The sequence below is a fragment of the Canis lupus genome, chromosome 15 (assembly GCF_048164855.1).
Source record: "Canis lupus baileyi chromosome 15, mCanLup2.hap1, whole genome shotgun sequence".
Taxonomy (NCBI): domain Eukaryota; kingdom Metazoa; phylum Chordata; class Mammalia; order Carnivora; family Canidae; genus Canis; species Canis lupus.
In genome coordinates, this window is record NC_132852.1 from 37,917,496 (window position 1) to 37,939,820 (window position 22,325).

General features: G+C 49.0%; 1 protein-coding gene and 1 long non-coding RNA gene across 16 annotated transcripts in view; one reads left to right on the forward strand and one right to left on the reverse strand.

Annotated features, from left to right (window-relative positions):
* Positions 1 to 22,325, reverse strand: part of ANK1 (ankyrin 1) — a 215,546-nt gene that overhangs the window by 94,667 nt on the left and 98,554 nt on the right. For 13 of the 14 annotated variants that reach the window (XM_072776622.1, XM_072776619.1, XM_072776618.1 and 10 more), the window contains one exon: positions 3,926 to 4,027. In XM_072776622.1, coding sequence (XP_072632723.1) covers positions 3,926 to 4,027 — 102 coding nt within the window. Of the gene's footprint in view, positions 1 to 3,925; positions 4,028 to 11,785; positions 12,337 to 22,325 lie in introns of those variants that run through there. The other variant, XM_072776614.1, reaches the window with a different exon arrangement.
* On the forward strand, positions 12,187 to 15,811 carry LOC140604912 (uncharacterized). 2 transcript variants are annotated; one of them, XR_012007729.1, is made up of 5 exons: positions 12,187 to 12,348; positions 12,446 to 12,568; positions 13,902 to 14,010; positions 15,301 to 15,402; positions 15,547 to 15,811. It is a non-coding gene; the product is annotated as an uncharacterized lncRNA (long non-coding RNA). The 2 variants fall into 2 exon arrangements; XR_012007728.1 differs by having other exon boundaries at positions 12,187 to 12,568.

The window sequence follows — 22,325 nt, forward strand, 5'->3', positions numbered from 1 at the left end:
GACTACCACCCCTGCCTACAGGGCCCAGCACAATCCCAAATTCACTTCTCCAGCCTCATCTGGAGCCTCTTGCCTCTGCACTGCAGCCACTCTGGCCTTCCTTAAACTATCTGTGCTTTGTCCTGCCTTAGGAACTGTGCACAGGCTGTTCTCTATGACTGGAATGTTTTTTTTTTTTTAAGATTTTTTTTTTAGTATTTATTTGAGAGAAAGAGCATGCACACACAAGAGCAGGGGAAGGGACAGAGGGAGAGAATCTTCAGCAGACTCCCAGCTAAGTCTCATGACTTGAGATCATGACCAGAGCTGAAATCAAGAGTTGGACACCTAACCAACTGAGCTGCCCAGATGCCCCGATGATGGGAATGTTCTTTCATGTTCTTTCCTTCCTTTACAGTGTTAACTTCTATTCATCCCTTACCTCAACTATCTCTTCCTCATGGTAGCTTTCTCTGACTTCCAACTTTAGGGCAAGTCTCATATATTCTCAAAAAATCCTACACCTTTCCTTCACAGTTCCGAACCCACTTTGGTTTGCCTCTCTAGTCACGTGATTATTTGATGCTCTCCCTACCCATAGACTACAGTTCAGAGAAGATGAGGACTGGGACTCTTCTTTATACTGTCAAATCCATCCACATGCAGAAATATATGGGAAGACTAGCTACGTGGATCTAAGGCCTGCATACTGCTTAGATAAATGAAAGTATCAGGCATTCATGCAAAGATACTGGTGCACAGATGATGCGTGTCCTTATGTGTGAATTTGTTATTTTCTATAAATATAAGAATGATGACGATAAAAATTAGTAGACATAATCCATGCATTAAGGAGACTGCCCTGAATATTCAGATGTCTCTTACATAAGCCAAGAGTTCCTCTTTTCACACTGCTTAGAGTAATGACTTCCTATTATGGCAAGCAGCACTTCTTCTTTCCATAAAACATACTATTTGAAAGTGTGTTACTTATATAAGGATTAGCATTTGCTATATTACTGTTCTTATAGTCCACCAGCTCCAAAGATTCAAGCAGCACATCCTCAAGCCATGGCCCTGGGACAGGAGCCTGTTTTTATCATCTCAAAACAATGAACACATGTTCTGGGGAGAAGCAAGTTCTAGTCCATTATGATGCCAGCCCTGTGAGCGTTGTAAAGCAACAGCACTGTCTCCGTGGCTGCACTAATGGGTTTAATGAGGGCGTCAGTTCAGCTACTATTGTCCTTCCCTCCCTGCCCTTCTTCACTCCAGAGCACAAGGCCAGCCACCCTCCAGAGCCAGCATGAGGCTGGCAGCACAGAGCACCTCCCAGGGTGCTGTCTGCAGCTGCAGAGTGGGAGACCTGCTGGGAGCTCTGGGGATAAGCCAGCCCCAACTGGCTTTGCAGGCCCCTGAATCCTTCCCTTTCCTCCACTCTGACATTCATTTCTGTGCTTGAAGCTGTGTTCTCTCAAAAAGGAGGCCAGGCTTAGCCGGCACTGCAGGCCAGCCTGAGACAGGAGCATCCCTCTGGTCCTCAAAGGGTTAAGTGCGACCTGTCCCGGGCACTGAGCCCATCGGAAACAGTGTCATACAGGGCAAAAATGCCTCGGTGCCTGCTGCTCTCTGAGCCCAAGCTGAACCCTGGGGGTGCCTTGAGGAGAGACAGCAGGGGGACGAGCCAGTTACACCCAGGGCCTCACCAACAGGAGACCAATCAGGACAAAGCCATTTCCCAGGTGTCATCAAAATCTTCCAATTTCGCACTGAAAATAAGCCCTGGCTCAAGGCTTATGAGCATCCAGTTGTCCCCATTTCTGCTAAATGGATTCCTCTGAGAGCTGGCATCTTAACCCTTGGAAGGCCTCTGAAGGTTCGGTGCTCCTCAGGCAGAGCTGCACTGCAGAGAGGCCCTCCTCTGCATTTAAGCTGTAGAAGCCTCAGAACTTTCCAGGTAGACAGAGAGAGCAATCCCCCCGCCTGTCGCCAGCTAGGACAACACAACTCCAGCTGTTTGCCAGGTGCAGTGTGAAAGCCAGGAGCCCCTCCGGAGCCCCTCCGATCCCCGAACTCACTCCCTGCCTCCATACTTTGCTCCTATATCCTCTTCCCTTGAAAGAAATGGGTTCATAGTTTCAATCTGTTTTCCAAAGGCCATACCTGGGCTCTGTGTTTGGTTAGAGTCACTGAAGATGTCCTCACTGTGTGTGGGTATACTTGGGTGGAGGGGGGAGAGGAGGAGGGTTTGCTGCCCCTACCCTGTCTGTGACACAAGCACAGGCCACATGCTAGTCTCCCCTGAAGTTCGCTGCCATGGGCTTCATACCACACCTGCTTTGATGTCCTATCTCACATCACCTGCTCCAACCACTCTGATCTCTTAGCTATGGATTTACACCATGGAGGACCAACTGAGTCCAAATGGGGTCTTTCCCTGAGAGAGAGAGAGAGCAAGTGGTATGTTGCATTTTAAGCAAGGTGGAGGGGACAAGGTGGAGGGGACGGGTGGTGAGAAGGCAGGGTAGTGAGAAGGCAGGGGGACAGAGGCACGTTGCCTGGAAAAGTTAACTCTCCTTCTGGGAATCTGCCCTGGGAAAGCATTCTAGTGCGTTACAATGCAAGCGAGCCCTGAAGACACTCCACTAAATGAAAAGGACAAATGCTGTGTGATTCCACTTGTAGGAGGGACCCAGAGCAGTCAGATTCATGCAGACAGAGTGTAGAGTTGTGGTGGCCAGGGGCTGGCGGTGGCAGGGATGGGGAATTTCCTTTTTTTTTTTTTTTAATTTTTATTTATTTATGATAGTCACACACATACACAGAGAGAGGCAGAGACACAGGCAGAGGAAGAAGCAGGCTCCATGCACCGGGAGCCCGATGTGGGATTCGATCCCGGGTCTCCAGGATCGTGCCCTGGGCCAAAGGCAGGCGCTAAACCGCTGCGCCACCCAGGGATCCCGGGAATTTCCGTTTAACAGATGCAGAGTTTCAGTTCTGCAGATGAAGAGAATTCTAGAGACGGATGGTGGTCACAGTTCTCCCACAATATGAACGTACTTTATCGCACTCAACTAGACATATAAAAATGATTAAGATGGTAAATTCTATGTTATATGTATTTCACCACAATTAAAAATAATTTAGTGGCTAAAATGGTAAAAAAAAAAAAAGTTATAATTGGTAAATGTATTCTAAATTAGAAATGGAATTAGCACAATTTAACTGGCTGGTCAAACCAAACAAACCTGACCAAAGTCATCCAATCCATGAGCCCAAGATACAGCCCTGTTCTCTTTCTAGATGATACTTTCCTTTCTGTTGAGTTAAGTCCTAGATCTTTGGCCTCAAACCTGACTCTCTGCCCTCCAATCTGTCCTGAACATACGAGGTTTCCCTGCTACCCCCACCTGAAGCCAAACCGACCGCTTAGCCCCGGGAACCTCCGGAGAAGACATTCAAGGCAAGGCACGGTGGCTCTCTGCCCGAGCCAGACTTGCTTTTATCAACACCTGACAGAGCAAAGGAGGCGTCCTCACTATTTCTTTCTCAGCACAGCGAGAACTCACAAAGGCTGCTTGTGGACAAAGGAGGTTTAATGTCACCACTGACACAACATCCTTCAAAGGCTTCTCCTTCTGCCCTCTTTCAAAGGCCACAAATTCTAAGACCGCAGCAGGGACCAAGGGAACTTCTGAGGGAAGAGGCAGCAGGGGATGGGGCCTGGGCCCAGCCCACACTGTTCAGGCATCAGTCCCTCTCTGTGGGGCCCTGGACTGCGTCTGCGATGTAAACACCAAGGTTAGGGCCTGCAGCAGGCAGAAGCCCTTGGGGATTTTTGAGGCCACTGGGGAAAGGTTAATAGAGGCGGATGAAAGCTGTCAGGAAATGGCAACAGGCAAGAGCTTCTCTTCAGAGACCGAGTGCCCGTCCCCACCCCACGTACCTGGTTACAGGTGTTAATGTCTACGCCATTCCGCAGGTGATCCAAAGCTTTGTCCAAGTTCCCCGATCTTGCTGCCCTCAGAAAGCTGGTAGCAGCATCGGCCTGTGAGGAGAAACGGCAGGCTGTGAGTGTGTGCTCTGGTAATGACTTCAAGATCCCATTCAAACCCAGGGCTGCGGTAAAGGGCCAAGTCACCATGGCAGCCATGGCACCCTCCTGTTAGGCACCCTGGTGCCCCCCACTCCCACTCATGCCCATCATGGCACCTGGGCCTGGGATGGGCCTAGAGTCTCTGACTAGATGGCTCTCAGGTCTGTAATGTGAGGCTGCTTTGAGCCCATCCTCCCTTCTTTTTAGGATCTTTATAAGCAAGTACTCTAGGCTAGGACCCAGGATAGACCAGTCTTTGAGAGGGACCCCATGCCAAGCGCAAATGCTCAGTCCTACCTGGGGTCTTGCTGCTTCAATGTTCCCAGGGGCTCCTTGTTCTCACAGATGAGTCTTTATCACATAGCCCCTGGCCCCAGGGAGTCACAGATGCAGGCATCAAAGCAACCTAATACCTGCACTTGGGCGCTATTTTGTGGTTTGCTTTTTAAGGTATAGAACACACAGCACTTACTATGCACTAAGAACCATTTTCTTTTCTTTTCTTTTCTTTTTTTTTTTTATTATTTTGGCATGATTAGCATTTGACCAAAGAAGATATTCAGGAGAGCAGCCCCAGGTATGAGAGCATGGTAGGACCAGGCTGAGGTGACAGCTAGAGCTTCAGGTCTCTAATGGAGTGCTTTGTAGGAGCTTCTTCCCCATGACAAGCAGATGGCTTCCATTAGCAACTAGCTCACTTTGTTGTTCTTTACCCTAAAGTGCTCCCACTGGCACTTCACGTTTAAGATCTGTTTACATACCCACAGACGTACGCATTACGCATTTAATCCTCATTTTTGAAAACCCCAAGAAAGAAGTAGTATGGTGGTCCCTCTTTTACAGTGAGGAGCCAAGACCCCAACATCTGAAGTGACTCATGCAGAGTCACACAGCAGGCAAGAAGCACAGCCTGGACTCAAACACACACAGGCCGCCTCTGAGATCCATGAGCTTGACCTCCTTGCTCTGCTGCCAACTGAACCTGAGCCTTAGCTGGCAGATGCCCCTTGTGAGCTCTCGTGAGTGAGAATAAAGAGGTTCCTTTCCATAGCCGCTGCTCTGCCACCACCACCGACCCACCACCAAGAACATGCGTCCGCATTAAAGGCAGCCAGAGGGAGAGGCGAGGACAGCAAAACCAAGTCTACACTGCAGACAAGAACCACACTATCAGAGTGGGTGCTGCCTTGGAGCAGGAGCCCCACGGTTCTTGGGCACCTTCATTCCTCTTCCCTGATCTGTAAGCTGGGGGGTAGGACCTCTCTCATACCCTTGCTGTGAAGCTGAAAGGAGGGTCACCTGGGTGGCTTAGTGGTTGAGCATTTGCCTTCGGCTCAGGACATGATCCTAGGGTCCTGGGATTGAGTCCTGCATCGGGCTCCCTGCATGGAGCCTGCTTCTCCCTCTGCTTATGTCTCTGCCTCTCTGTGTGTCTCTCATGAATAAATAAATAAAATCTTAACAAAAAGAAGCTGAAAGGAAATAATATAGACTATTAGAATGGTCATATCAGCACAAGTGCTGAGTTCTGTGCTTCACATGTGGCACATACCTGGGTTGAGTTTCATAGGTAATAGCTGTCACGTGACATGTCAGCCCTCCAGAAGACCCACCCATACCTCGTGGTTTCTTCTCCCTTCCAGGTACTCTATCTCCTTTCTTTAGGCTCTCTCCTCAGAGAACATGCCAGAGTGGGCGGAATGGTGGCCCCAACAGTTATGTCTGTGCCCTAATCCCTGGAACCTGGCAGTGTTACTTCATTTGGAAAAAGAGTCTTTTGCAGATGTAATTAAATTAGGATCTTGAGATAAGATCCATCTAGATTACCAAGGTTGGTCCTAAGTCCACTGACAAGCACCCGTATAAAAGATACAAGATGAAATACACATGCTCACAAGAAAACTTGATGAAAAGACCTGGAGGCAAACAGAGAGCTGCAGCCACAAGCCAAGGAAGCCAGAGACCAGCAGAAGCTGGAAGAGGCAAAGAACAGATTTTCCCCGAAAGCCTCCAGAAGGAGCATGGCCCTGTGTCACCTGGATTTCAGACCTCTGGCCTCCAGAGAATAAATGTCTGCTTTCAGTCAGCAAGTTTGTGGTGATTTGTTACAGCATCCACAGGGCACTAATATACATGCTGCTGATGCTCACCCTAGACACAATCTCAAACAGGAGTCCAGAATTAAACCCTGATCCCTTCCCCAGAGCAGGTCTGCATGCCTTTGTCCATTAAACACTCAATCCATGGCAGAAAAGACTTTGCAGCCTCACAGACACTGCTTGCACCCTTCAGGGCTGTCCCTGTCCCTCTTGCCACCTCGGGCTTCCAGTACTGCACTACAAGAGTTGCTTCCTTTCTCTACTTCCCAGCTAACCCCTCTCCACCCCTGCCTTGCTGATCTTCCTAATTTTCTGCTTTCCTGCCAACCCTCTCATATTCCAGGCCCCTCCAGGCCCCCACCTTTTGGAGAGCTCAAACCGAAGCTCTGTGTCCACCTGTTCGCAAGATACACACCTTGCAGGGGGCACCTGAGGGTTGTCTGGGTGGCACATTTGGTTATGTGTCAGACTTTTGGTTTCTGCTCAGGTCATGATCTCAGGGGCTCTGTGCTCAGCAAGGAGTCTGCTTAAGACTCTCTCCCTCTCCCTTTGCCCCCCCCTAAAATAAATAAACAAATCTTTAAAAACAAAAAAACCCATACACACACTTACTGCCCTCAACACAGCTGGCAGAAGAGCCCCTTCCTCTTTCTTCCTTGTCCTCCTGTGGCATTCCCAGGGTGTCTGCCTCCAGGCCCACGCCCAGATTATTAGACTATTCATGGGACCCTGAAGCCCTCTGACACTCTAGATGGCTAATTCCAATCCAGGTCCACTCAGCTCCTATCTCCACTTATGATGCTGTCCTTGGATACACAATATTTACCATCTTTAAATCTAGAAACAGGAGCTTGATTTTTTTTCTTTTAAAAATGTACTTTAAATACATGTTTGTCTGTCTCCCCAGTCAAATTGTTTACTTCTCAGGGCAGGGACCAAATCTACCTCTTTGGAAATCCTTCAAAGCATGAAATGTCTGCTAGGCCACCATCCCCCTTGGCTGAAAACACAAGGTCCCTAAAATCCCCATGGTTCCTCAGCAAGGCATCTGTGGTGGGGGAAATATCTTAGAAATGGGGATTGCCCTGTTGGTTTCTCCATGAGCTGGATTCCCAGAGAAATCAGACTCAAGGTTTAATCCCTCTGAGAAATGTCTATCTGTACCTACTGAATCAGAAAGTCTGTCTGTATTCAACTATTGGGAAAAAATACTAAATTATTCACCAAGAATGAGAGTGTTTGAGAGATCTGTCTCCCATCTGTCCCACCTACCCAAAGTACCTTCCATAGCACAATAATAGGATTCAGGATGAAAAGCCGAGCATGGCAGGTAAAAATAGTGCAATGTGACACAGCTCGACTGTTTGAAGTACTGACTCCAGAAAGTGAAGCACAATATTCGCAACAGACAGACAAGCAGATAAACAGAGGGTAAGGAAAGCCCATTCAAGACTAGGATGTGGAAGGCAAAATAGTGTGTGTGGTTTGTGTGCTATAATAATGAAATTACAACAGTAATACCAGTCATTAGGCAGGTATCTTACCAAAGTGGTCTCTTTCCATCCTTATTGCAACCAATGAAGTAGGCACAATTATCATCCCCATTTTAGAGGTGATGAAGCTGAGGTCTGGAGAGGTTAATAACTTGCTCATGTTCTGCAGCTAGTTAACACTCAGGGATTCAGCCCAGGACTCCCTGATGAAAGCCCACGCCCTTCCTCTGACCTTGACCCTGAGATGCTTCCCCAGCAATTTCAAACCTGAAGGTGTCTAGGAAGCCCTGACAGAGTGTGGGGGCTGAGAGGAGCCACATGACTTTGCCAATCAAACAGTTAATCCATGGCAGGGAAAAGGTCCGAGGCAGGTCCCAGCTCTAACCCTGAGGGCCACATTTAGCCCAAGACAGGCCTTGTCCCAGTCCTTTCTTTTGGGGATAAAAAACCAATGGTAAGAATAAAGTGACCGGCTATAGTCACCTATATAGTTAGAGGTGAAGTTCAATTGCTAAGGCCTTTTCATTTTTGTTTGGTCTTCTCTGGTATAGAGTAGTCAGGACATTAGCAGGATCCTCAGGGTGTCTTACAGGTGAATTATAGATAATGGTGTCACTCCCACTGTGTATCACTCAGTTTAATTGTACAATATATTTGCTGAGGTCCTATTTCAAGTTCAGGATTCTGCTAGGGCAAAGAGAAATAGAATAAAAAATCAGAATATAGGTCCCTGCCCTCATGACTTGAAAAACAAAGTGATGGGGTTATAAAGGGGTCTTTTGTGCATGGATGTGTGCATGCACACACTCCTTGATTCAGTCCACTAGCATTTAGTGAGCATCTCCCAGGTGCCAGGGAATATTTAAGCTAGGGAGCAAATGACCTTGGTTGGAATATGAGACCCATTCTCACCATCTTGTTCTTCTGAGCCCACGCTGCCCATCTATCTAATTCAATTACCTTCAAGTCAATAACCTGTCCCAGGTGCAATTTCCTGGTGAATCCAGGAACAGTCTGTAATCCAATAGGGCAGAAAGAGAGCCGAATGAATCCAACACATTTCATTTAGAATGTTTACCCGAGTAGACACTAACCAGAAAAACAACAATGGCAATAATGACAAAACACTAACCAGACTATCTCTAGGCTCTGATAAATTGGAGCAGAATTCCTGGCCCTCCCCAAGTCTCACCTGTCTCTGGGATGTGGGGCAGCCTCAGAGAGGCCTCTCTGTTCGAGGAAACTAGATAGAGGACCTAAAGGAGGCTGTTCACTGTGTTCCAGAAAACCGGTCCACAGGGCCCTGATCCCTGCATACACCAAGGAGCTGCCCTCCCCTCTGAGTACCCTACCAAGGCTGTCTGCTTGTGTCTTTGCCCCCTCCTCATCTTGAGTTTCATTTTAATCTAGCTTTACCTGTGAGAAAATTGCTCACAACTGCATTGAGGGCAGGAAGGTGTATACATATTTTGTTAAGTCCTCAGCTCGCATCCCAGCTGGTTAATCCATGTGATGTCCCTGAACTTCCCTTCATAACAAAATAAGTTTGCCTTTTTTAAAAAAGATTTTATTTATTTGAGAGAGAGAGTTAGAGAGCACAAGCAGGGTGTAGGGGCAGAGGGAGAGGGAGAGGGTGAAGTAGACTTCCCCCTGAGCAGGGAGCTGGATGTGGGACTCCATCCCAGGGCCCTGAGATCATGACCTGTGCCATAGGCAGGAGTTCAACCGACTGAACCATCCAGTGCCCCAAGTTTGTCTTTCTAAAGCCCTTACTATGTATTAGACACTTTACATAGACTAACTCATTTGCTCCTCCCAATAATCTCAGGAGGCAGGTGCACTTATTATTGTCTCTTCTGCATAGATGAAGCGAATGAGTCACAGAGAAATCAAGTAACTTATCCAAAGTTACACAGCTAATACATGGCTTGGCCAGGATTTGAGTCCAAGAAGCCTAATTCCAGGGTTTTTCTCTTCACCCATGTGCTATCCTGCCCCATGGGCCAATCATTTTTAGTGCTCCTAGTCTTCTTCTCAAGTTCAGCTCGGTGGGAGGAAGGCTTCCACCTGTGCTCAGAAGCTGCACCCACTTTGGCCCCGACTTCAGGAGGAAGTAATGGAGGGGAAAGGAAGGACCTCCAGTTCTCATCAGGACTGCTTGGAAAAAGTGAACCGCTGGTTACCTGAGACACCCAGACTATTATTAAACTTGCACTTCCTGAGTGGGGTGATACGAATATAGCAATAGATATGTAGCTGAGGGGGTTCCAGTGTCCTGGGAGGGAGAGGCCGGAAGCACAGCAAGAAGTGTCAGCATGCCTGAACATACGAGCACCGAGGGCTTCCTAAACTCCGGAGGCCAAGCACAGCTGAGTTTCAGGCCGAGTAAGAGAGTCCCAGGGCCCCTTTTACCTCCTCTGGTGCTTGAGCCAGTCTAAGCTTCCCTGGGACACACCATGAATTGCTTTCTCAGGGTCTTTTAGTGCAAAATTCATGTCTAAAAAAGGCAAATGGAGGGATGCCTGGGTGGCTCAGTGGTTGAGCGTCTGCCTTTGGCTCAGGTTGTGGTCCTAGGATGGAGTCCTGCATCGGGCTCCCTGAGGGGGCCTGCTCCTCCATCTGCCTGTGTCTCTGCCTCTCTGTGTCTCTCATGAATAAATAAATAAAATCGTTAAAAAATAAATAGACGAATGGAAAACAGCAATCATCAGTAAACAGTGCTAAGATAAGATAGATAAGGTAATATTTCTTTCCCTAGGGGTCTTGTTGCAGCCAAATGCAGTTTCCTCAAATTGTCAGGATTCAAAGGAAGAGATTCTAGATCCTTCTCTGGGGGTGTGGCAGCAGCACATGCAGAAGACTAAGGTAGGCCAGGGCCCCAGACACAGAGCTGTCTGCTTGTGTTTGGGGGTGGCCTGCCACATCTGACAGTTCCTTCCTACTCAGCACCATGCTGTTCCTGGGAGCCCCTGTCAGGCCTCCCAGAAAGAAGTGCCAGCACCGGACAGTGCACACACCTGTGTGGCCCCTGCCTTTACCCCGCCGACTGCAGAGAGACAGAAGTGAAACCTGGGCCACAGCATGTGTTTTCATGAAGTTTTTCATTTTTCTCTCCAGAAAGTTGTGCGGGTAAAGCTTCACAAACTGTCTCCAGCCACCCAATCAGACTACCCATTAGCAAAGGTAGAACGAACATATTAAAGGTGTCGCTAAGGAAATAAAACGTGCAAGCCGGAGTCCCGGGTTCCCTTATAATCTCCCAGCACGACTGCCAGGCCTTGGGGGAAACCCTGCCCATACCTGTGCCCTCCCGTGTCTGGCTCAGAGGCTGGGTGATGCAGGGATGTGCGGGGAGCCAGAGTCCACCCAGGCTCGGGAAGACCTGGCATGACCCCCGCTCTACCACTTGATGCTGTGCCTCACTCAAGTTCCCAAACCTCAATTTCCCCGTTGCCCACACGGGGATGATCCACAGCTGGCTGGGGGGCCGCGAGGCTGACGGGGTGCAGGGAAAGCCCCCGCTACCCCGCGTACAACAGGTCTGCCTTCAGCGGGTCCCCATTCATTTCCCGCTGGCTCCGGACCTCGGGGCACGGGGGTGTGTGTCCCAGGCTGCGGGGCTGCGTGCGGCGGGCGAGGCGGGCCCTTCTGCGGCCCAGGCCGGGGCAGGGGCAGGGGCAGGGGCAGGGGCACCGGCGCGGGTGCGGGTGGGTCCGGGCGAGGGGCCGCCGGCGCCCCAGCAGCAGCAGGACCCCCCCCCCCCGCTGGACTGTCCTCCGGGGCGAGGGCCCCGCGCGCCCGCCCCCTCCCCGCGCTCCCGCGCGCCGTCTCTCCGGGCGGCCACAGGTCGGGCCGCCTCCCGCCAGGGGCCCCTTGGCCGCGGCCGCCTCCAGGCCAGAGGAATTTTCCTCTGGATCCTGCTAGAAGCCGCGGCGCCCGGCCGGCGTGAGGCAGCAGAAGGGCCGCCGGCGCGTCCCCGCACCCGCCGCCCGGAAAGTTGGCGCCGCCGCGCCCCGAGGGACCGCAGCCCGCGGCCGGGGGCGCTGCGGCCCGGACCCCGCACCGCGGCCCCGCGCGCGCCCAGTCCCCGCCGCGCCGCGAGCAGGCCGTGCACTCACCGCAGGGGCTGGGCCGGACCTGCCCTGTCTCGCTGCCATCGTCCGGCGCCCGCGCTGAAATCCGAGCCCGGCTCCCTGCTCCCCCTCCCCCGTTATCTGCTCGGCGGCGCGGGGAGCGCCAGCAAGTTACGCGGCATCTGGCTAAAAATACAGGCTCCCTGCGCTCGGCCCGGCTCGGCTGGCTCGGGCTCCGGCGCCCGGACCTGGGCTCGCCCTCCAGCCCGCTAGCCGGCCGCTACGGGGATCTCTTCATTTTCTCTCCATTATTATGTCAGAGGGGAAAGTTAATGCGAAGCGATCTCCAGAGGGCAGGCACCTGCTGCCAAGCCGGGAGGAGGGGGTGCGCGGAGGGCGCGGGCGGGGGTGCGGCCCGAGCTGCAGGTGCCGGCGGGCCAGGCGGGCCAGGCGGGCCAGGCGGGGAGCGCGCGTCCTGCCGCTGCAGGAGGGAGGCACACACGTCCAATGGAGGTGAGGAGCTCCAAGCTGCATGGCGCGCCCGCCCTGCCTCCTGCCACCCCGACTGCCCTAGTGAACGGGCCCCGGAGCCTGCAAAGACGGCCAGGGTGAGCTCAGCAGAGTCTATTTATGCCCCATAACCAATTTGCATGTTTTGAGCTCTTACATCGTGTCCTGAGATACCAGCTAATCAGCCTATTCCAGATTCTGCCAGAGAGCAGTGATGTGATGCGAAATGAAGCTGAGAGGCAGGACACAGATCTGTAACTACCACCTCCCTCATCCCTCCAATCTGACGGAGTTAATGAAACATCACCCAAGGCTGGAGTAAGTGCTCAGTTTTCTGTCCTCGGACCATCCTCATCTTTTTCTGAGGTCATTTCGGACAGATGTCAAAAGCATGTTGGGCCAGGGGTGGGGAGGGAGCAAGGTGGCCAAGCCTTGGAGGTGATGCCACATTAAGAACAGGTGATGAGGAGTGGTCAGCAACAGCAAGGTCGAGTGACTAGGCCGCTGGCAGTATTGCTTGTTCAGACCATGGATGTTTTATACCATGAGCCTGGCTCTACCTTCTCTTCAAAAAGTAGTCTAGACACAATACCAAATGCTCTTTCTCTTCCCCTCCTGCCCTGACACATAGGTATGGTACAGCTGTGCGTATTGGTGAGGAATTAATCCACTGAGCACCTGTTTGGTGATACACATATTGCCTTACCTCAATTAATCCTCACAGCTACCCCATAAAGTAGACGATGCTATTATGGTTGTATGGACAAAGAAACTGAGCCCAGAGATGTGAAGAGTCACCACTAGTAAATGGAGGGTCCAGCTGACCCAAAGCCCTTCCATTAACAGCATTGGCAAGATTCCTAACAAAAGTGTACTCAGGGCCAGGAATAGATAATGTGGAGCATGCTCCTGAAGGTTGGAAAAAATTCTGGGTGTTTTCCAAGGTGAAGAGCTCTTCAGAGCCATTCAACAATTAAGGCAAAGTCCCAAATTAATAAGATAAATAAAGATCAAGAGAAAAGGTCAGTATGTTGTCAATAAAAAGAGTGATCTGAAGTGTGTAATGCAACTAACTCCTCCCCATGGGGGTGAAAAAACTGGTATTTTAAGACTGCAGCATCAGAATTTTCCAGGTCGTAGACTCTCAAACACCATTACAAGATGAACTATAGGCCAGGCCATCTCTGCAAGGGGGTGGAAAGCACCAAAGGGCAAGGTGTCTGGAAGTGAGAAGTTACCCCAGCCCCTCCTCTCCCCCGTGCCTGTTGTTAAAACACACTTCCCTACAGGTCTCTTGCCCTGTCCGTCTTAAAACTGCCTCTCATTTTGCTAAAATCCTCTACATAGAGAGCTTCAATTAATAAATTATGGTTACTGGAACAGCCCTGATCATAGCCCAGTGGAATATCTCAAGGGATTCTAAAGCACCGTTCCAACATTAATATTTAGAGAGAGAGAAAACGCCCTACTCAGATGGAAGATGAATAATATGCATAATACTTTCAAAAACACTGACATAATTGACTCGCGCAATAAAAGATCGACTATTTTTTTAACTGCTATATTGAAGTTTAATTGACATACCATAAACTGCGTATTTAAAATGAACAATTTGGTAAGTTTTGGTTTATGTATATTCCCATAAAACCAGCACTACAATCAAGATAATGAACCTCTAAAATCACCTCGGAAAGCTTCCTCCTGAATCGTAATCCCTCCCTCCTGCCAGCTGGTCCGCATGGCTGCCAATACTCGGGATGGTCAGTCTTAATTTAGACATCCTAATAGATGTGTAGTAGTATTTCACTGTGGCTTTCATTTGCCTTTCTCTATTAACCAATGATGTTAAACATCTTTTCAGGCGATTACTTACCATCCACATATCTTCTTTGGTGATATATCTGTTCAAATCTTTTGCCTGTTTTTAAATTGGATGGTTTGTTTTCTTATTATTGAATTTTAAGAGTTCTTTATATACAGAATAACTGTTTTAAAGGTGAGATAAACTAAGACCTTGCAAGTAAAGTGAAATATTCAAAGTTAAATATTAAAACATTCCCAGTCTAATTTTGGTACCCAGCTCTTATAACTCCCAAGCCCAGTGTCCTTTGTACCATATGATGCTGTGGGTTATACACAATCACAAAGAAAAAGGATGAGATGGTCATAGTGGACCAGAAGCAGAATATTATCAGAGGAGAGTACTCACTCAGTAATGGGAAAGATGCTAAGACACGATCAGAGGACCTGAATACTCAAGACTGCCAAGAATTCTTGACATTAGACATGACATCTTTAGGGTTGAGGCTTTGCAACTTAAATATGCAATGAGGCAAGGCCCAATAGGAGAAGAAAGGAAAAGATTTCACACATGTTGCTTAGTAAGACCCGAAGATATGGGAGCTGACATGATTGGCACTAAAGAAGAGAAGGTTAGGGGCACCTGGGGGGCTCAGTGGTTGAGCGTCAGCCTTCAGTTCAGGGCGTGATCCCTGCCTGGGTCCTGGGATTGAATCCCCCATCAGGCTCCCTGCAGGGAGGCTGCTTCTCCCTCTGCCTCTGTCTCTGCCTCTTTCTGTGTCTCTCATGAATTAATAAATAAAATAAAAGAAGAGAAGGCTAAAGGATATGGCCCTTCAGATGTAAAGTCCTCTAGCACCAGAGCCAGGAACCCCAGGACGGGCCTAATTATATGGTGCCTTTCCCAGGTGTGGTAGCCTGGTCACCACGATTCCGTTATAAGCTTCTCACAGCCAGAAGCAATTCGGTTCAAGTTTTCTGTAGTCCCAACCCTTCCCCCTCGTCTTCCACACCTGCTCCCCTACGGGAATAGCACCGTGCTACGTGCAGGTGCCCAATAAATGCTTGCTGACTGATGTTTGATGAGGGCATACCCACTGTCATAAGGAAATGGTAAATCATGGGGTTAAGTTGATGTAGAGAAGATTTATATGAGACACTGGGACAGAAAGAACTTTCCAGCTGTTGGGGATGTGACTTATTAGAACTCCTTATTTAGAAAGGGCTGGATCTTTGCTGGAATCTTTCAGGAGAGCAGACACAGATCACTCACCATTCAATAAGGCATACAGAAGAACAGGATAAACAACATGACTTACCACGGTGTCTCTGGGCTCTGGCCACTCAGAAAGGTAAGGGATTATTATTTTCCCCATGAACTGACTGTCTCTCCTCCACCGTCCATTGCGACCACACCCTTAGATAATAAATAACCATCCTGCTCCTTGTCCCTCTCCTTTCCTTCCCAAACTTGAAGGCTGCACTTTTTACTACAGGAATTTTGTGCGTCCAGGAGATCTGCCAGCGTGCGTGGCTGAAACCAAAGTACAGCAAAAGAAAGCAATTGATGAGCTAAAGAAAAAACCGGGGGTTCTCAGGAAGGATACAGGATTACTTGTTCTACCCTATAGGTTCACGGCATCTACAGGTTTTTTTCTCATCTTGCTACCACCTCTGAGGGTCCCTTGCAGACCTGTCCCCAGGCCACAGGCAGCCTCAGCAGAAGGAGACTGCACGGGTCAAGAAAGGGAAGCTATTCACCATGTGACTCGGAAAGCCCCCCCCCCCCCCCCCCCCCCCCCCCCCCCCCGGGGAGAGTGGGAGCCCAGCACCGCTTATGGGGCTCCTGCCGCGAATTCCTCCAGGAATCTAGCTCTTCCAGCAACTGGGAGAACACCTCTTTTTGCTCAAAAGCCTGAAGCAAAGAATCCCAGGTGCATGGGATTCTCTGATGACTATGCATCCCCAGAACCTTTTTTGGGGAACAGAAACAGACAGCTTCAGGCCGTGACCCACCTGGACACTAGCTGGCTCCTCTCTTAAAGGGACATTCGGCGCAGACCTAGGATTCCAGAGAAGGGCCTCCCGGCGCCTCATGCCCTGGGCAGCAGCCACTACTCTCCCCCTGCAGTTTCCTGAGGGGCAGATGTGCCCCTCCTGCTCCCCTGGTTTAATCCTTTGCGATCAACTCAGATGCGGAACTGACCTAATGACAACAGCTCTGTGTGCTGTTCTGAGTGGCCTTAAAATACTTGGTGTCAGGGGTCCCAGTTGAGCTGCATGACTTTTGAGAAAGGAAATAACTTTTCTGACTGTTGGATTCTTCATCAGGAAAATGAAAATAACTCGACTCACTTCTCCCAGTAGTATGAAAATCACATCAAAATGCCCAGCTCCATTATGGGCATGGAGCAGGTACTCAGTAAAGTGACAAGTGACACCCTCTTGCCCTTCTTCCCTTCCTTCTTTCTTCTTAACTAAAGCTTTTGTCCAAGGTGAACCCTCGCCACCCCCGGAGGCATGGGGTGTTGCTGATCTTGTTTCCGTTGTGAAAATTAGGGCCCAGTGACAGCATCCCCCAAGGTCAAACACCCATGGCTGAGAACAGGACCCCCAAGAGCCCTGGGCGCGCTGCGACCGCAACTAGACCCCGTGGGCTCATCATGCACCTCTCAGTGTCCATTTCCACTGTGGTGAAGAAACAACTCTCAAGTCGTGTGCACAGCTCGAGCCCCGCTCCTGAGCCCCGCATCTGACAGTTCTCGCAGCATCCCTGCCTGGCTGCAGTGTGGCCTTCTGACAAGCACGGCTTTGCCCTCAGCCGCTCTTCTATCTGTTTGGCTCCGCATGCACACAGGGTGTTGCCCCAGCGCCTGGAGCCCCTGGGCACGGTGGATAAGGGTGGGTACCAGGAACTCCACCCTTTACTGAGAAAGGCTGGCTTCTTTATCGCCAATGGAACCAGCCATCAACCACCCCGGGAGTTTGTAAACCATCGAGAGGAGCGCTGCTGGGAAAATGTTATTTCTCATATAGACACCACTGCGCCCTCCTGCACTGCACCCACCCCCCTGCCCAGTGGTTAATTAGGAAGGCACTTTGTAGGATATATGCTGTAGCTATTACTCTGAATGAACTAAGAAATACACTCTGACTCCCTTCAGACCTTGGAATTCCTTCTTAAGCTTTTCAATAGTGAGAGAAGAAAGGGAAAGGAGGAAAGATAGCCTTGCTGGTGTTGCTATTTAATTTTGTGTGGTGAGCTCTCACTCAGTGGCCAACTGCGTAGCACTGGGTGCCCTGCCTCACCAAACGAGGGATCGCGAGTGTGGGCTCTATTTAGGGAGGTGATCAGAGCTGGGTATCAGGTCCCATAGCGCTGGCACTGATCTCTATCATGTTCCTTTTAAGAGGGTTGGCAGGCCTGGAGTCTATTTTTAAACCCATGAGAAAGGTGCTACATGGAATCGAGAGAGGACCAGCATTAAACCCGGGATGGCTGCTGGGGAGGCCAAAGCTGAATCTAAGATTTTCTCATCTGGTCCCCCTACTCCCGGGACCAGATAATGACTCTCCTCCCAAAGGGATCTTTTTGGTTTTAAGCCCACTCTGACACGACCTCAGTGGAATGTGACCCCTCATGAGCAAGCTTGACTTGGAAAAGGGTTGTATATCTGGGTCCATTTTTCAGTATTGAGATTTTTTTCCCCCACGCCTGGTGTGAAAAGTCAATGTGCTTTTGAATATATTTATCATCTCCCTCTCCGATTTTCAAATCATGTGTTCTGGAACACTGCCGCCCCCCTCCAGCATGGCTGAGCTCACAGCCAAGAGTTTGCCAATGGGAGGGACTAACAAAGCCTGACCTCCCCAGGTGTCTCTGTGCCCAGCACCCCAGAAATCCTGCCCCTGTGCTGGAGAGAAAGGAGAGGAGCAGACCCAGTGGAGCAGACCCAGTGGCAAGTCTGCAGGAGACAGGATTACTTTCCCAACAGCGAAACGCAAAGAAACATCCAAACGTCACTCTCATCCAATAACCAGATGAAGAGAGCAGAATGTTTTATGTACAATAACAAATTTCAACTGCAGTATCCATTTCTGGTTTTAGATAAGAAATAGAGCCGGAATTCCTAAAGAACTCAATGCTTTGAGAATAAGCAAAAGCTTTTGCCTGCTGAGCAGTTCAGAACTACTCAGGCAGGGAACTAAGTATGAGATGAGGGGTCTTTCCAGATTTGTTTCATCTCGGCATCTCCAAGCCCAGCATAGAAGCAGCACAAATGTGTGTCTCTGGAGTTGAACAGGATTATGTTCTGCAAGTCAGCCAAATGGGAGCTTCAGCCAGGTGGGATCAGAACAACATAGATGAGTGCGAGCACCATACACACCGCACACCAGAGGCTCAGCAAATGTTAAGTAAAGTGGAATCCAAAGAAATTGATTCAATTCAGATTTTAAAATGAGTCACATTCATGAAAAAGAAAAATCAGATATTCTGAGCTGGTTGGCCAAATTGTTCATTTCCCCACATGCTGTGATGGTCCCTGTGGAAACAGCCTGGAAACCCCTGTCATTTCCTTGGTGGGGCAGGGCCCTGGGCTGTGTGTCAGGAAAGGACCCTGCACCCCAGTGCACACCACTAGCCCTGGCCCCACATGCTCCGTCAGCATGACATTGCCAGCCCAGCCCCGACAAAGGAAGTCTGCTTCCTTACCCCCAAGGCAATGAGGCAGACAGGTCCTTAATGGTCCCTATCTCTCTGCTGCGGGTGAGAGGATGGTGATGTGTCATGGAGTGTGTAAACATCTGTCTAAAGGTGGACCCCCTTAGCAAGTGTGCTGGCCCATGTCCCATTGCCATGTTCCATTCTCGCCATGGTATGAAGGACTGGCTACATTCAGAACCGACACTTCAGAACATATTGCCTGGTAGCTGACTGGGGAGCCCAGACTCGGGGAGGAAATTGCACACATTTCGGAAACATGTAGGAGACACACTGCCAGAATGGTCCAGTTTACTACACTCTGGCCAATGCTCCTACACATCATGGAAGCCTTGTCTGCAGCCTGTTGGTATGGGAAGAAGAGGAGTATACATTGGAGAAGCTGCAAAATCAAACTCATTTCACACTTGTACATGCTAACATGGAAAACTTTTCTTTATTTTCAAACTGCCAAATGGGCTTGACTATTGGCAGTGAACCCCATGGCTCACTTTCTAAAGGATGTTCAAGCATGCATTCAGACAGCCCTATGCGGCTGACCATAGATCTGCTCAGGCCTCTCCTTTATTTGAATAGTTCTCCCTAAAGAGAGAAAGCCGTGGCCAGCCTGACCTGCTGAAAGAATTCCAGAGGAGCCTGTTCTTCCCAAAGTTCATCCAGTCTCTGGAGCAAGGTTTCCCCAGCTTAGGAAAGGCAGTGTTAAGACACCTATTAGGAACTAGGACTTGGGAAGATGGTGCCTTGTGACCCCCTTCCCTGCCCTCTGGCCCATAAGACTTCACTCTATTGACAATGAGGTACAGATACAAGAGCAGGAAGGAGAAAGATGCTGAAAATAATAGTAGCTAAGATTTAAGAACTGGGTGCTGTCCTAAGCATTTTAGATGTCAACACATTTGATCCTCACAACCACCCTAGCAAGTAGCTGTCATTAGCATTCCCATCTCACAGAAGACAAGCTGTAGCACAAAAACATGACATAATTTGCCCAAAGTCACCCAAGAGCATGACAGTGCTCTGGGCAGTGCATGAAGCAGAGACAAGAGAGCTGTTCTAGTTTTCACTTCATCATATGAGCTAAGGTATTTGGGGGGCAGGCGAGAGAAGTGAAATTCAGTATTCTCCTGAATACAGGAAGAATGGCTCAGTCTTGGAAATCTGAGTGCAACTAAGGCCCTCTTTACTAATTTGGGATTTCTGCTAGTCAGAAGAGACCCCAGCCACGGGTCAGAGGCAGGCTCGAGGCAGAAATATTTATAGGACCCTATACCCTAAAGGGTTTAATGAGAGGTGACTGAGCCAAGACTGTCTCTTCCCAAAGGGTTGGGGAAATGGAGAGGTTTTTTTCTTTCTTTTTTAAGGTTTTATTTATTTGAGGTGGGGGAGCATAGAGGGAGAGGGAGAAGCAGACTCCCTGCTAAGCATAGAACCCCACCCGCAGCTTGATCCCAGGACCCTGAGATTATGAGCTGAGCCAAAGGCAGACGCTTAACCAACTGACTCACCCAGGAGCCCCAGGGAAATGGAGAGTCTTGAAACAATAAGGTTGCTTTTAATCCCAGTCCAACTAAGTTCTCTAGAATTATCACAGTAACTTCAATAACACCGCCTTCAGAGACAGGTGCAAGGAGCTCCAGAAAGCAGACACTGAGCCTCAGCAGCTGACCCTGGGTCCTCAACCCTGGGGAGGGATAATGAGCTGATGGAGTCCTCAGGGACCCTCTGCTGTAGAACCGACTTCCTTCTCCTTCACTAGAGGCCTGACAGTCAGCACAGACCCAGCTGGCCAAATGCTGACTGAAGAGGTTCCTTCTCTCTTCCCAGAGCCAAAACATTTCCAAGCAATTATGTCCAATTAAACCAGTACCTGGCCTACCTACCATGACCTGAATTTTGCCATTCCTCACCACCTGACGACAGGAAGACGGACTCTTTCCTTTGAGATCCTCTTAAGCTCCTTCAGCATACCTAGCAGTTACCACTGAAGAACACCTTGGCATCTGCCTTCTACTTCTTGGGCCTATTTTCTCTTTACTATCAAGGCAACAAGAGCAGGTGCCACACATAATATTTCACATGGGGCTCATCATATTATTCTTAATAATTGAATAGAGACCATTATCTTCCTATTTAATCCTCTTGTGAATTCTGGCTGGCTGCTCTTTGAGATATCATTTCATACAGTATTTATATCACCCCTTTTATAATTACTTAAATAAAAGGTGAGGAAATAAGTTATAAATCATCAACCACATCTGCATTTCTCTCTGTTCTCACCTACAATGGGTGAATCCTAAAGTATGCTGCTCATTTGGACATTTCTAACCTGTACAATGATGAAGCATGTCTAGATGGCCCCCTTTTAAAACTTTGGTTTCATATCTTTTTAAAGAAATAAAATGTTATAGAAGTATTGATATTCTTTCCATATCTAAAATTTTATGACTTTATGAATATCCGCCTTGTGCTCTAAAATCAACCTTGATAAGTACTTCTACATGTTGTTTTTCAAAATGACCTTTTTCAGCTACCCTGACCTTGAACTCCTAAATAAAAGTACGTTAAGTATTGGAGAATGAACAAAAGGAATGGGCAGTGAACCAAGTATCACTAAAAAACCCATTATTGTTTCTGTAATGACTGAGCTGGTTCTTGCCTCCAGAGAGAGTGTGAGAGACATTTCCAGGATTTCTGAAATAAGATACAAAGACGACAATCAACATTTCCAAAGGAAAATCATTGCCAATATCCATATCCATCTTTGGTCCCTCAGATGCTTTTAGGGTGATGATAACAGAGATGAATTATAAGACTTGGTGGTACTGACAGGTCTGCTTCTCATTCATCTATTCTTCCATTCAGACATGAACTATTGAATTGCCATGTGTAGGCCAAGAAGCCAATGGAAGACATAAATAAGTAGAGTCCATGGTTGTCACCCTTGGAAAAACTGCAATCTAGTAGATGTAAATATAGAGCTATATGAAAAATAGAACAATACAAAGGTTAAAGATGGAGTAAGAGATGCTCCATGGCACAGTTAAAAACCGAAGGAAAGGTTCCAACAGCATGTGCCAGTAGTTCAAAGGAAAGGCTGGGTCAGAGGGAGCAACAGTATTCAGGGCAATCTTTTAGTGAGCAGTGAGATTTGAACCAAATCTCCTCTCTGAGGAGGCGGTGCTGGAGCAGAGGCCTGCATCCAGGCAGAGGTGGAGTATGTAGTATCTGGAAATGCAAAGGCTGTGAGAGGTATGCCTGACATAGTCAAGGAACATTCAAATGCTCTACCCCACCTCCCTGCCACCACTAAGACATGCCTCTTGCTAGGTCTGGAGGGCCCTGCTGCACACCCACAGATTCTCTGCATCTTTGGTGCCCATAGGCCAAGAAGTCAGAAGCACTCCAAGGAAGAGGAACCAAAAGAGAGGAAGAGACAGTAACAGGTAACGGGGGCGGTGCGGGGGGAGCAGTGCTTACTATGTGGTAGGCACTGTTCTAAGCATCTTGTAGGGGCCAACTAATCCTCCCAGCAACTTTAGAAGGTACGTATTC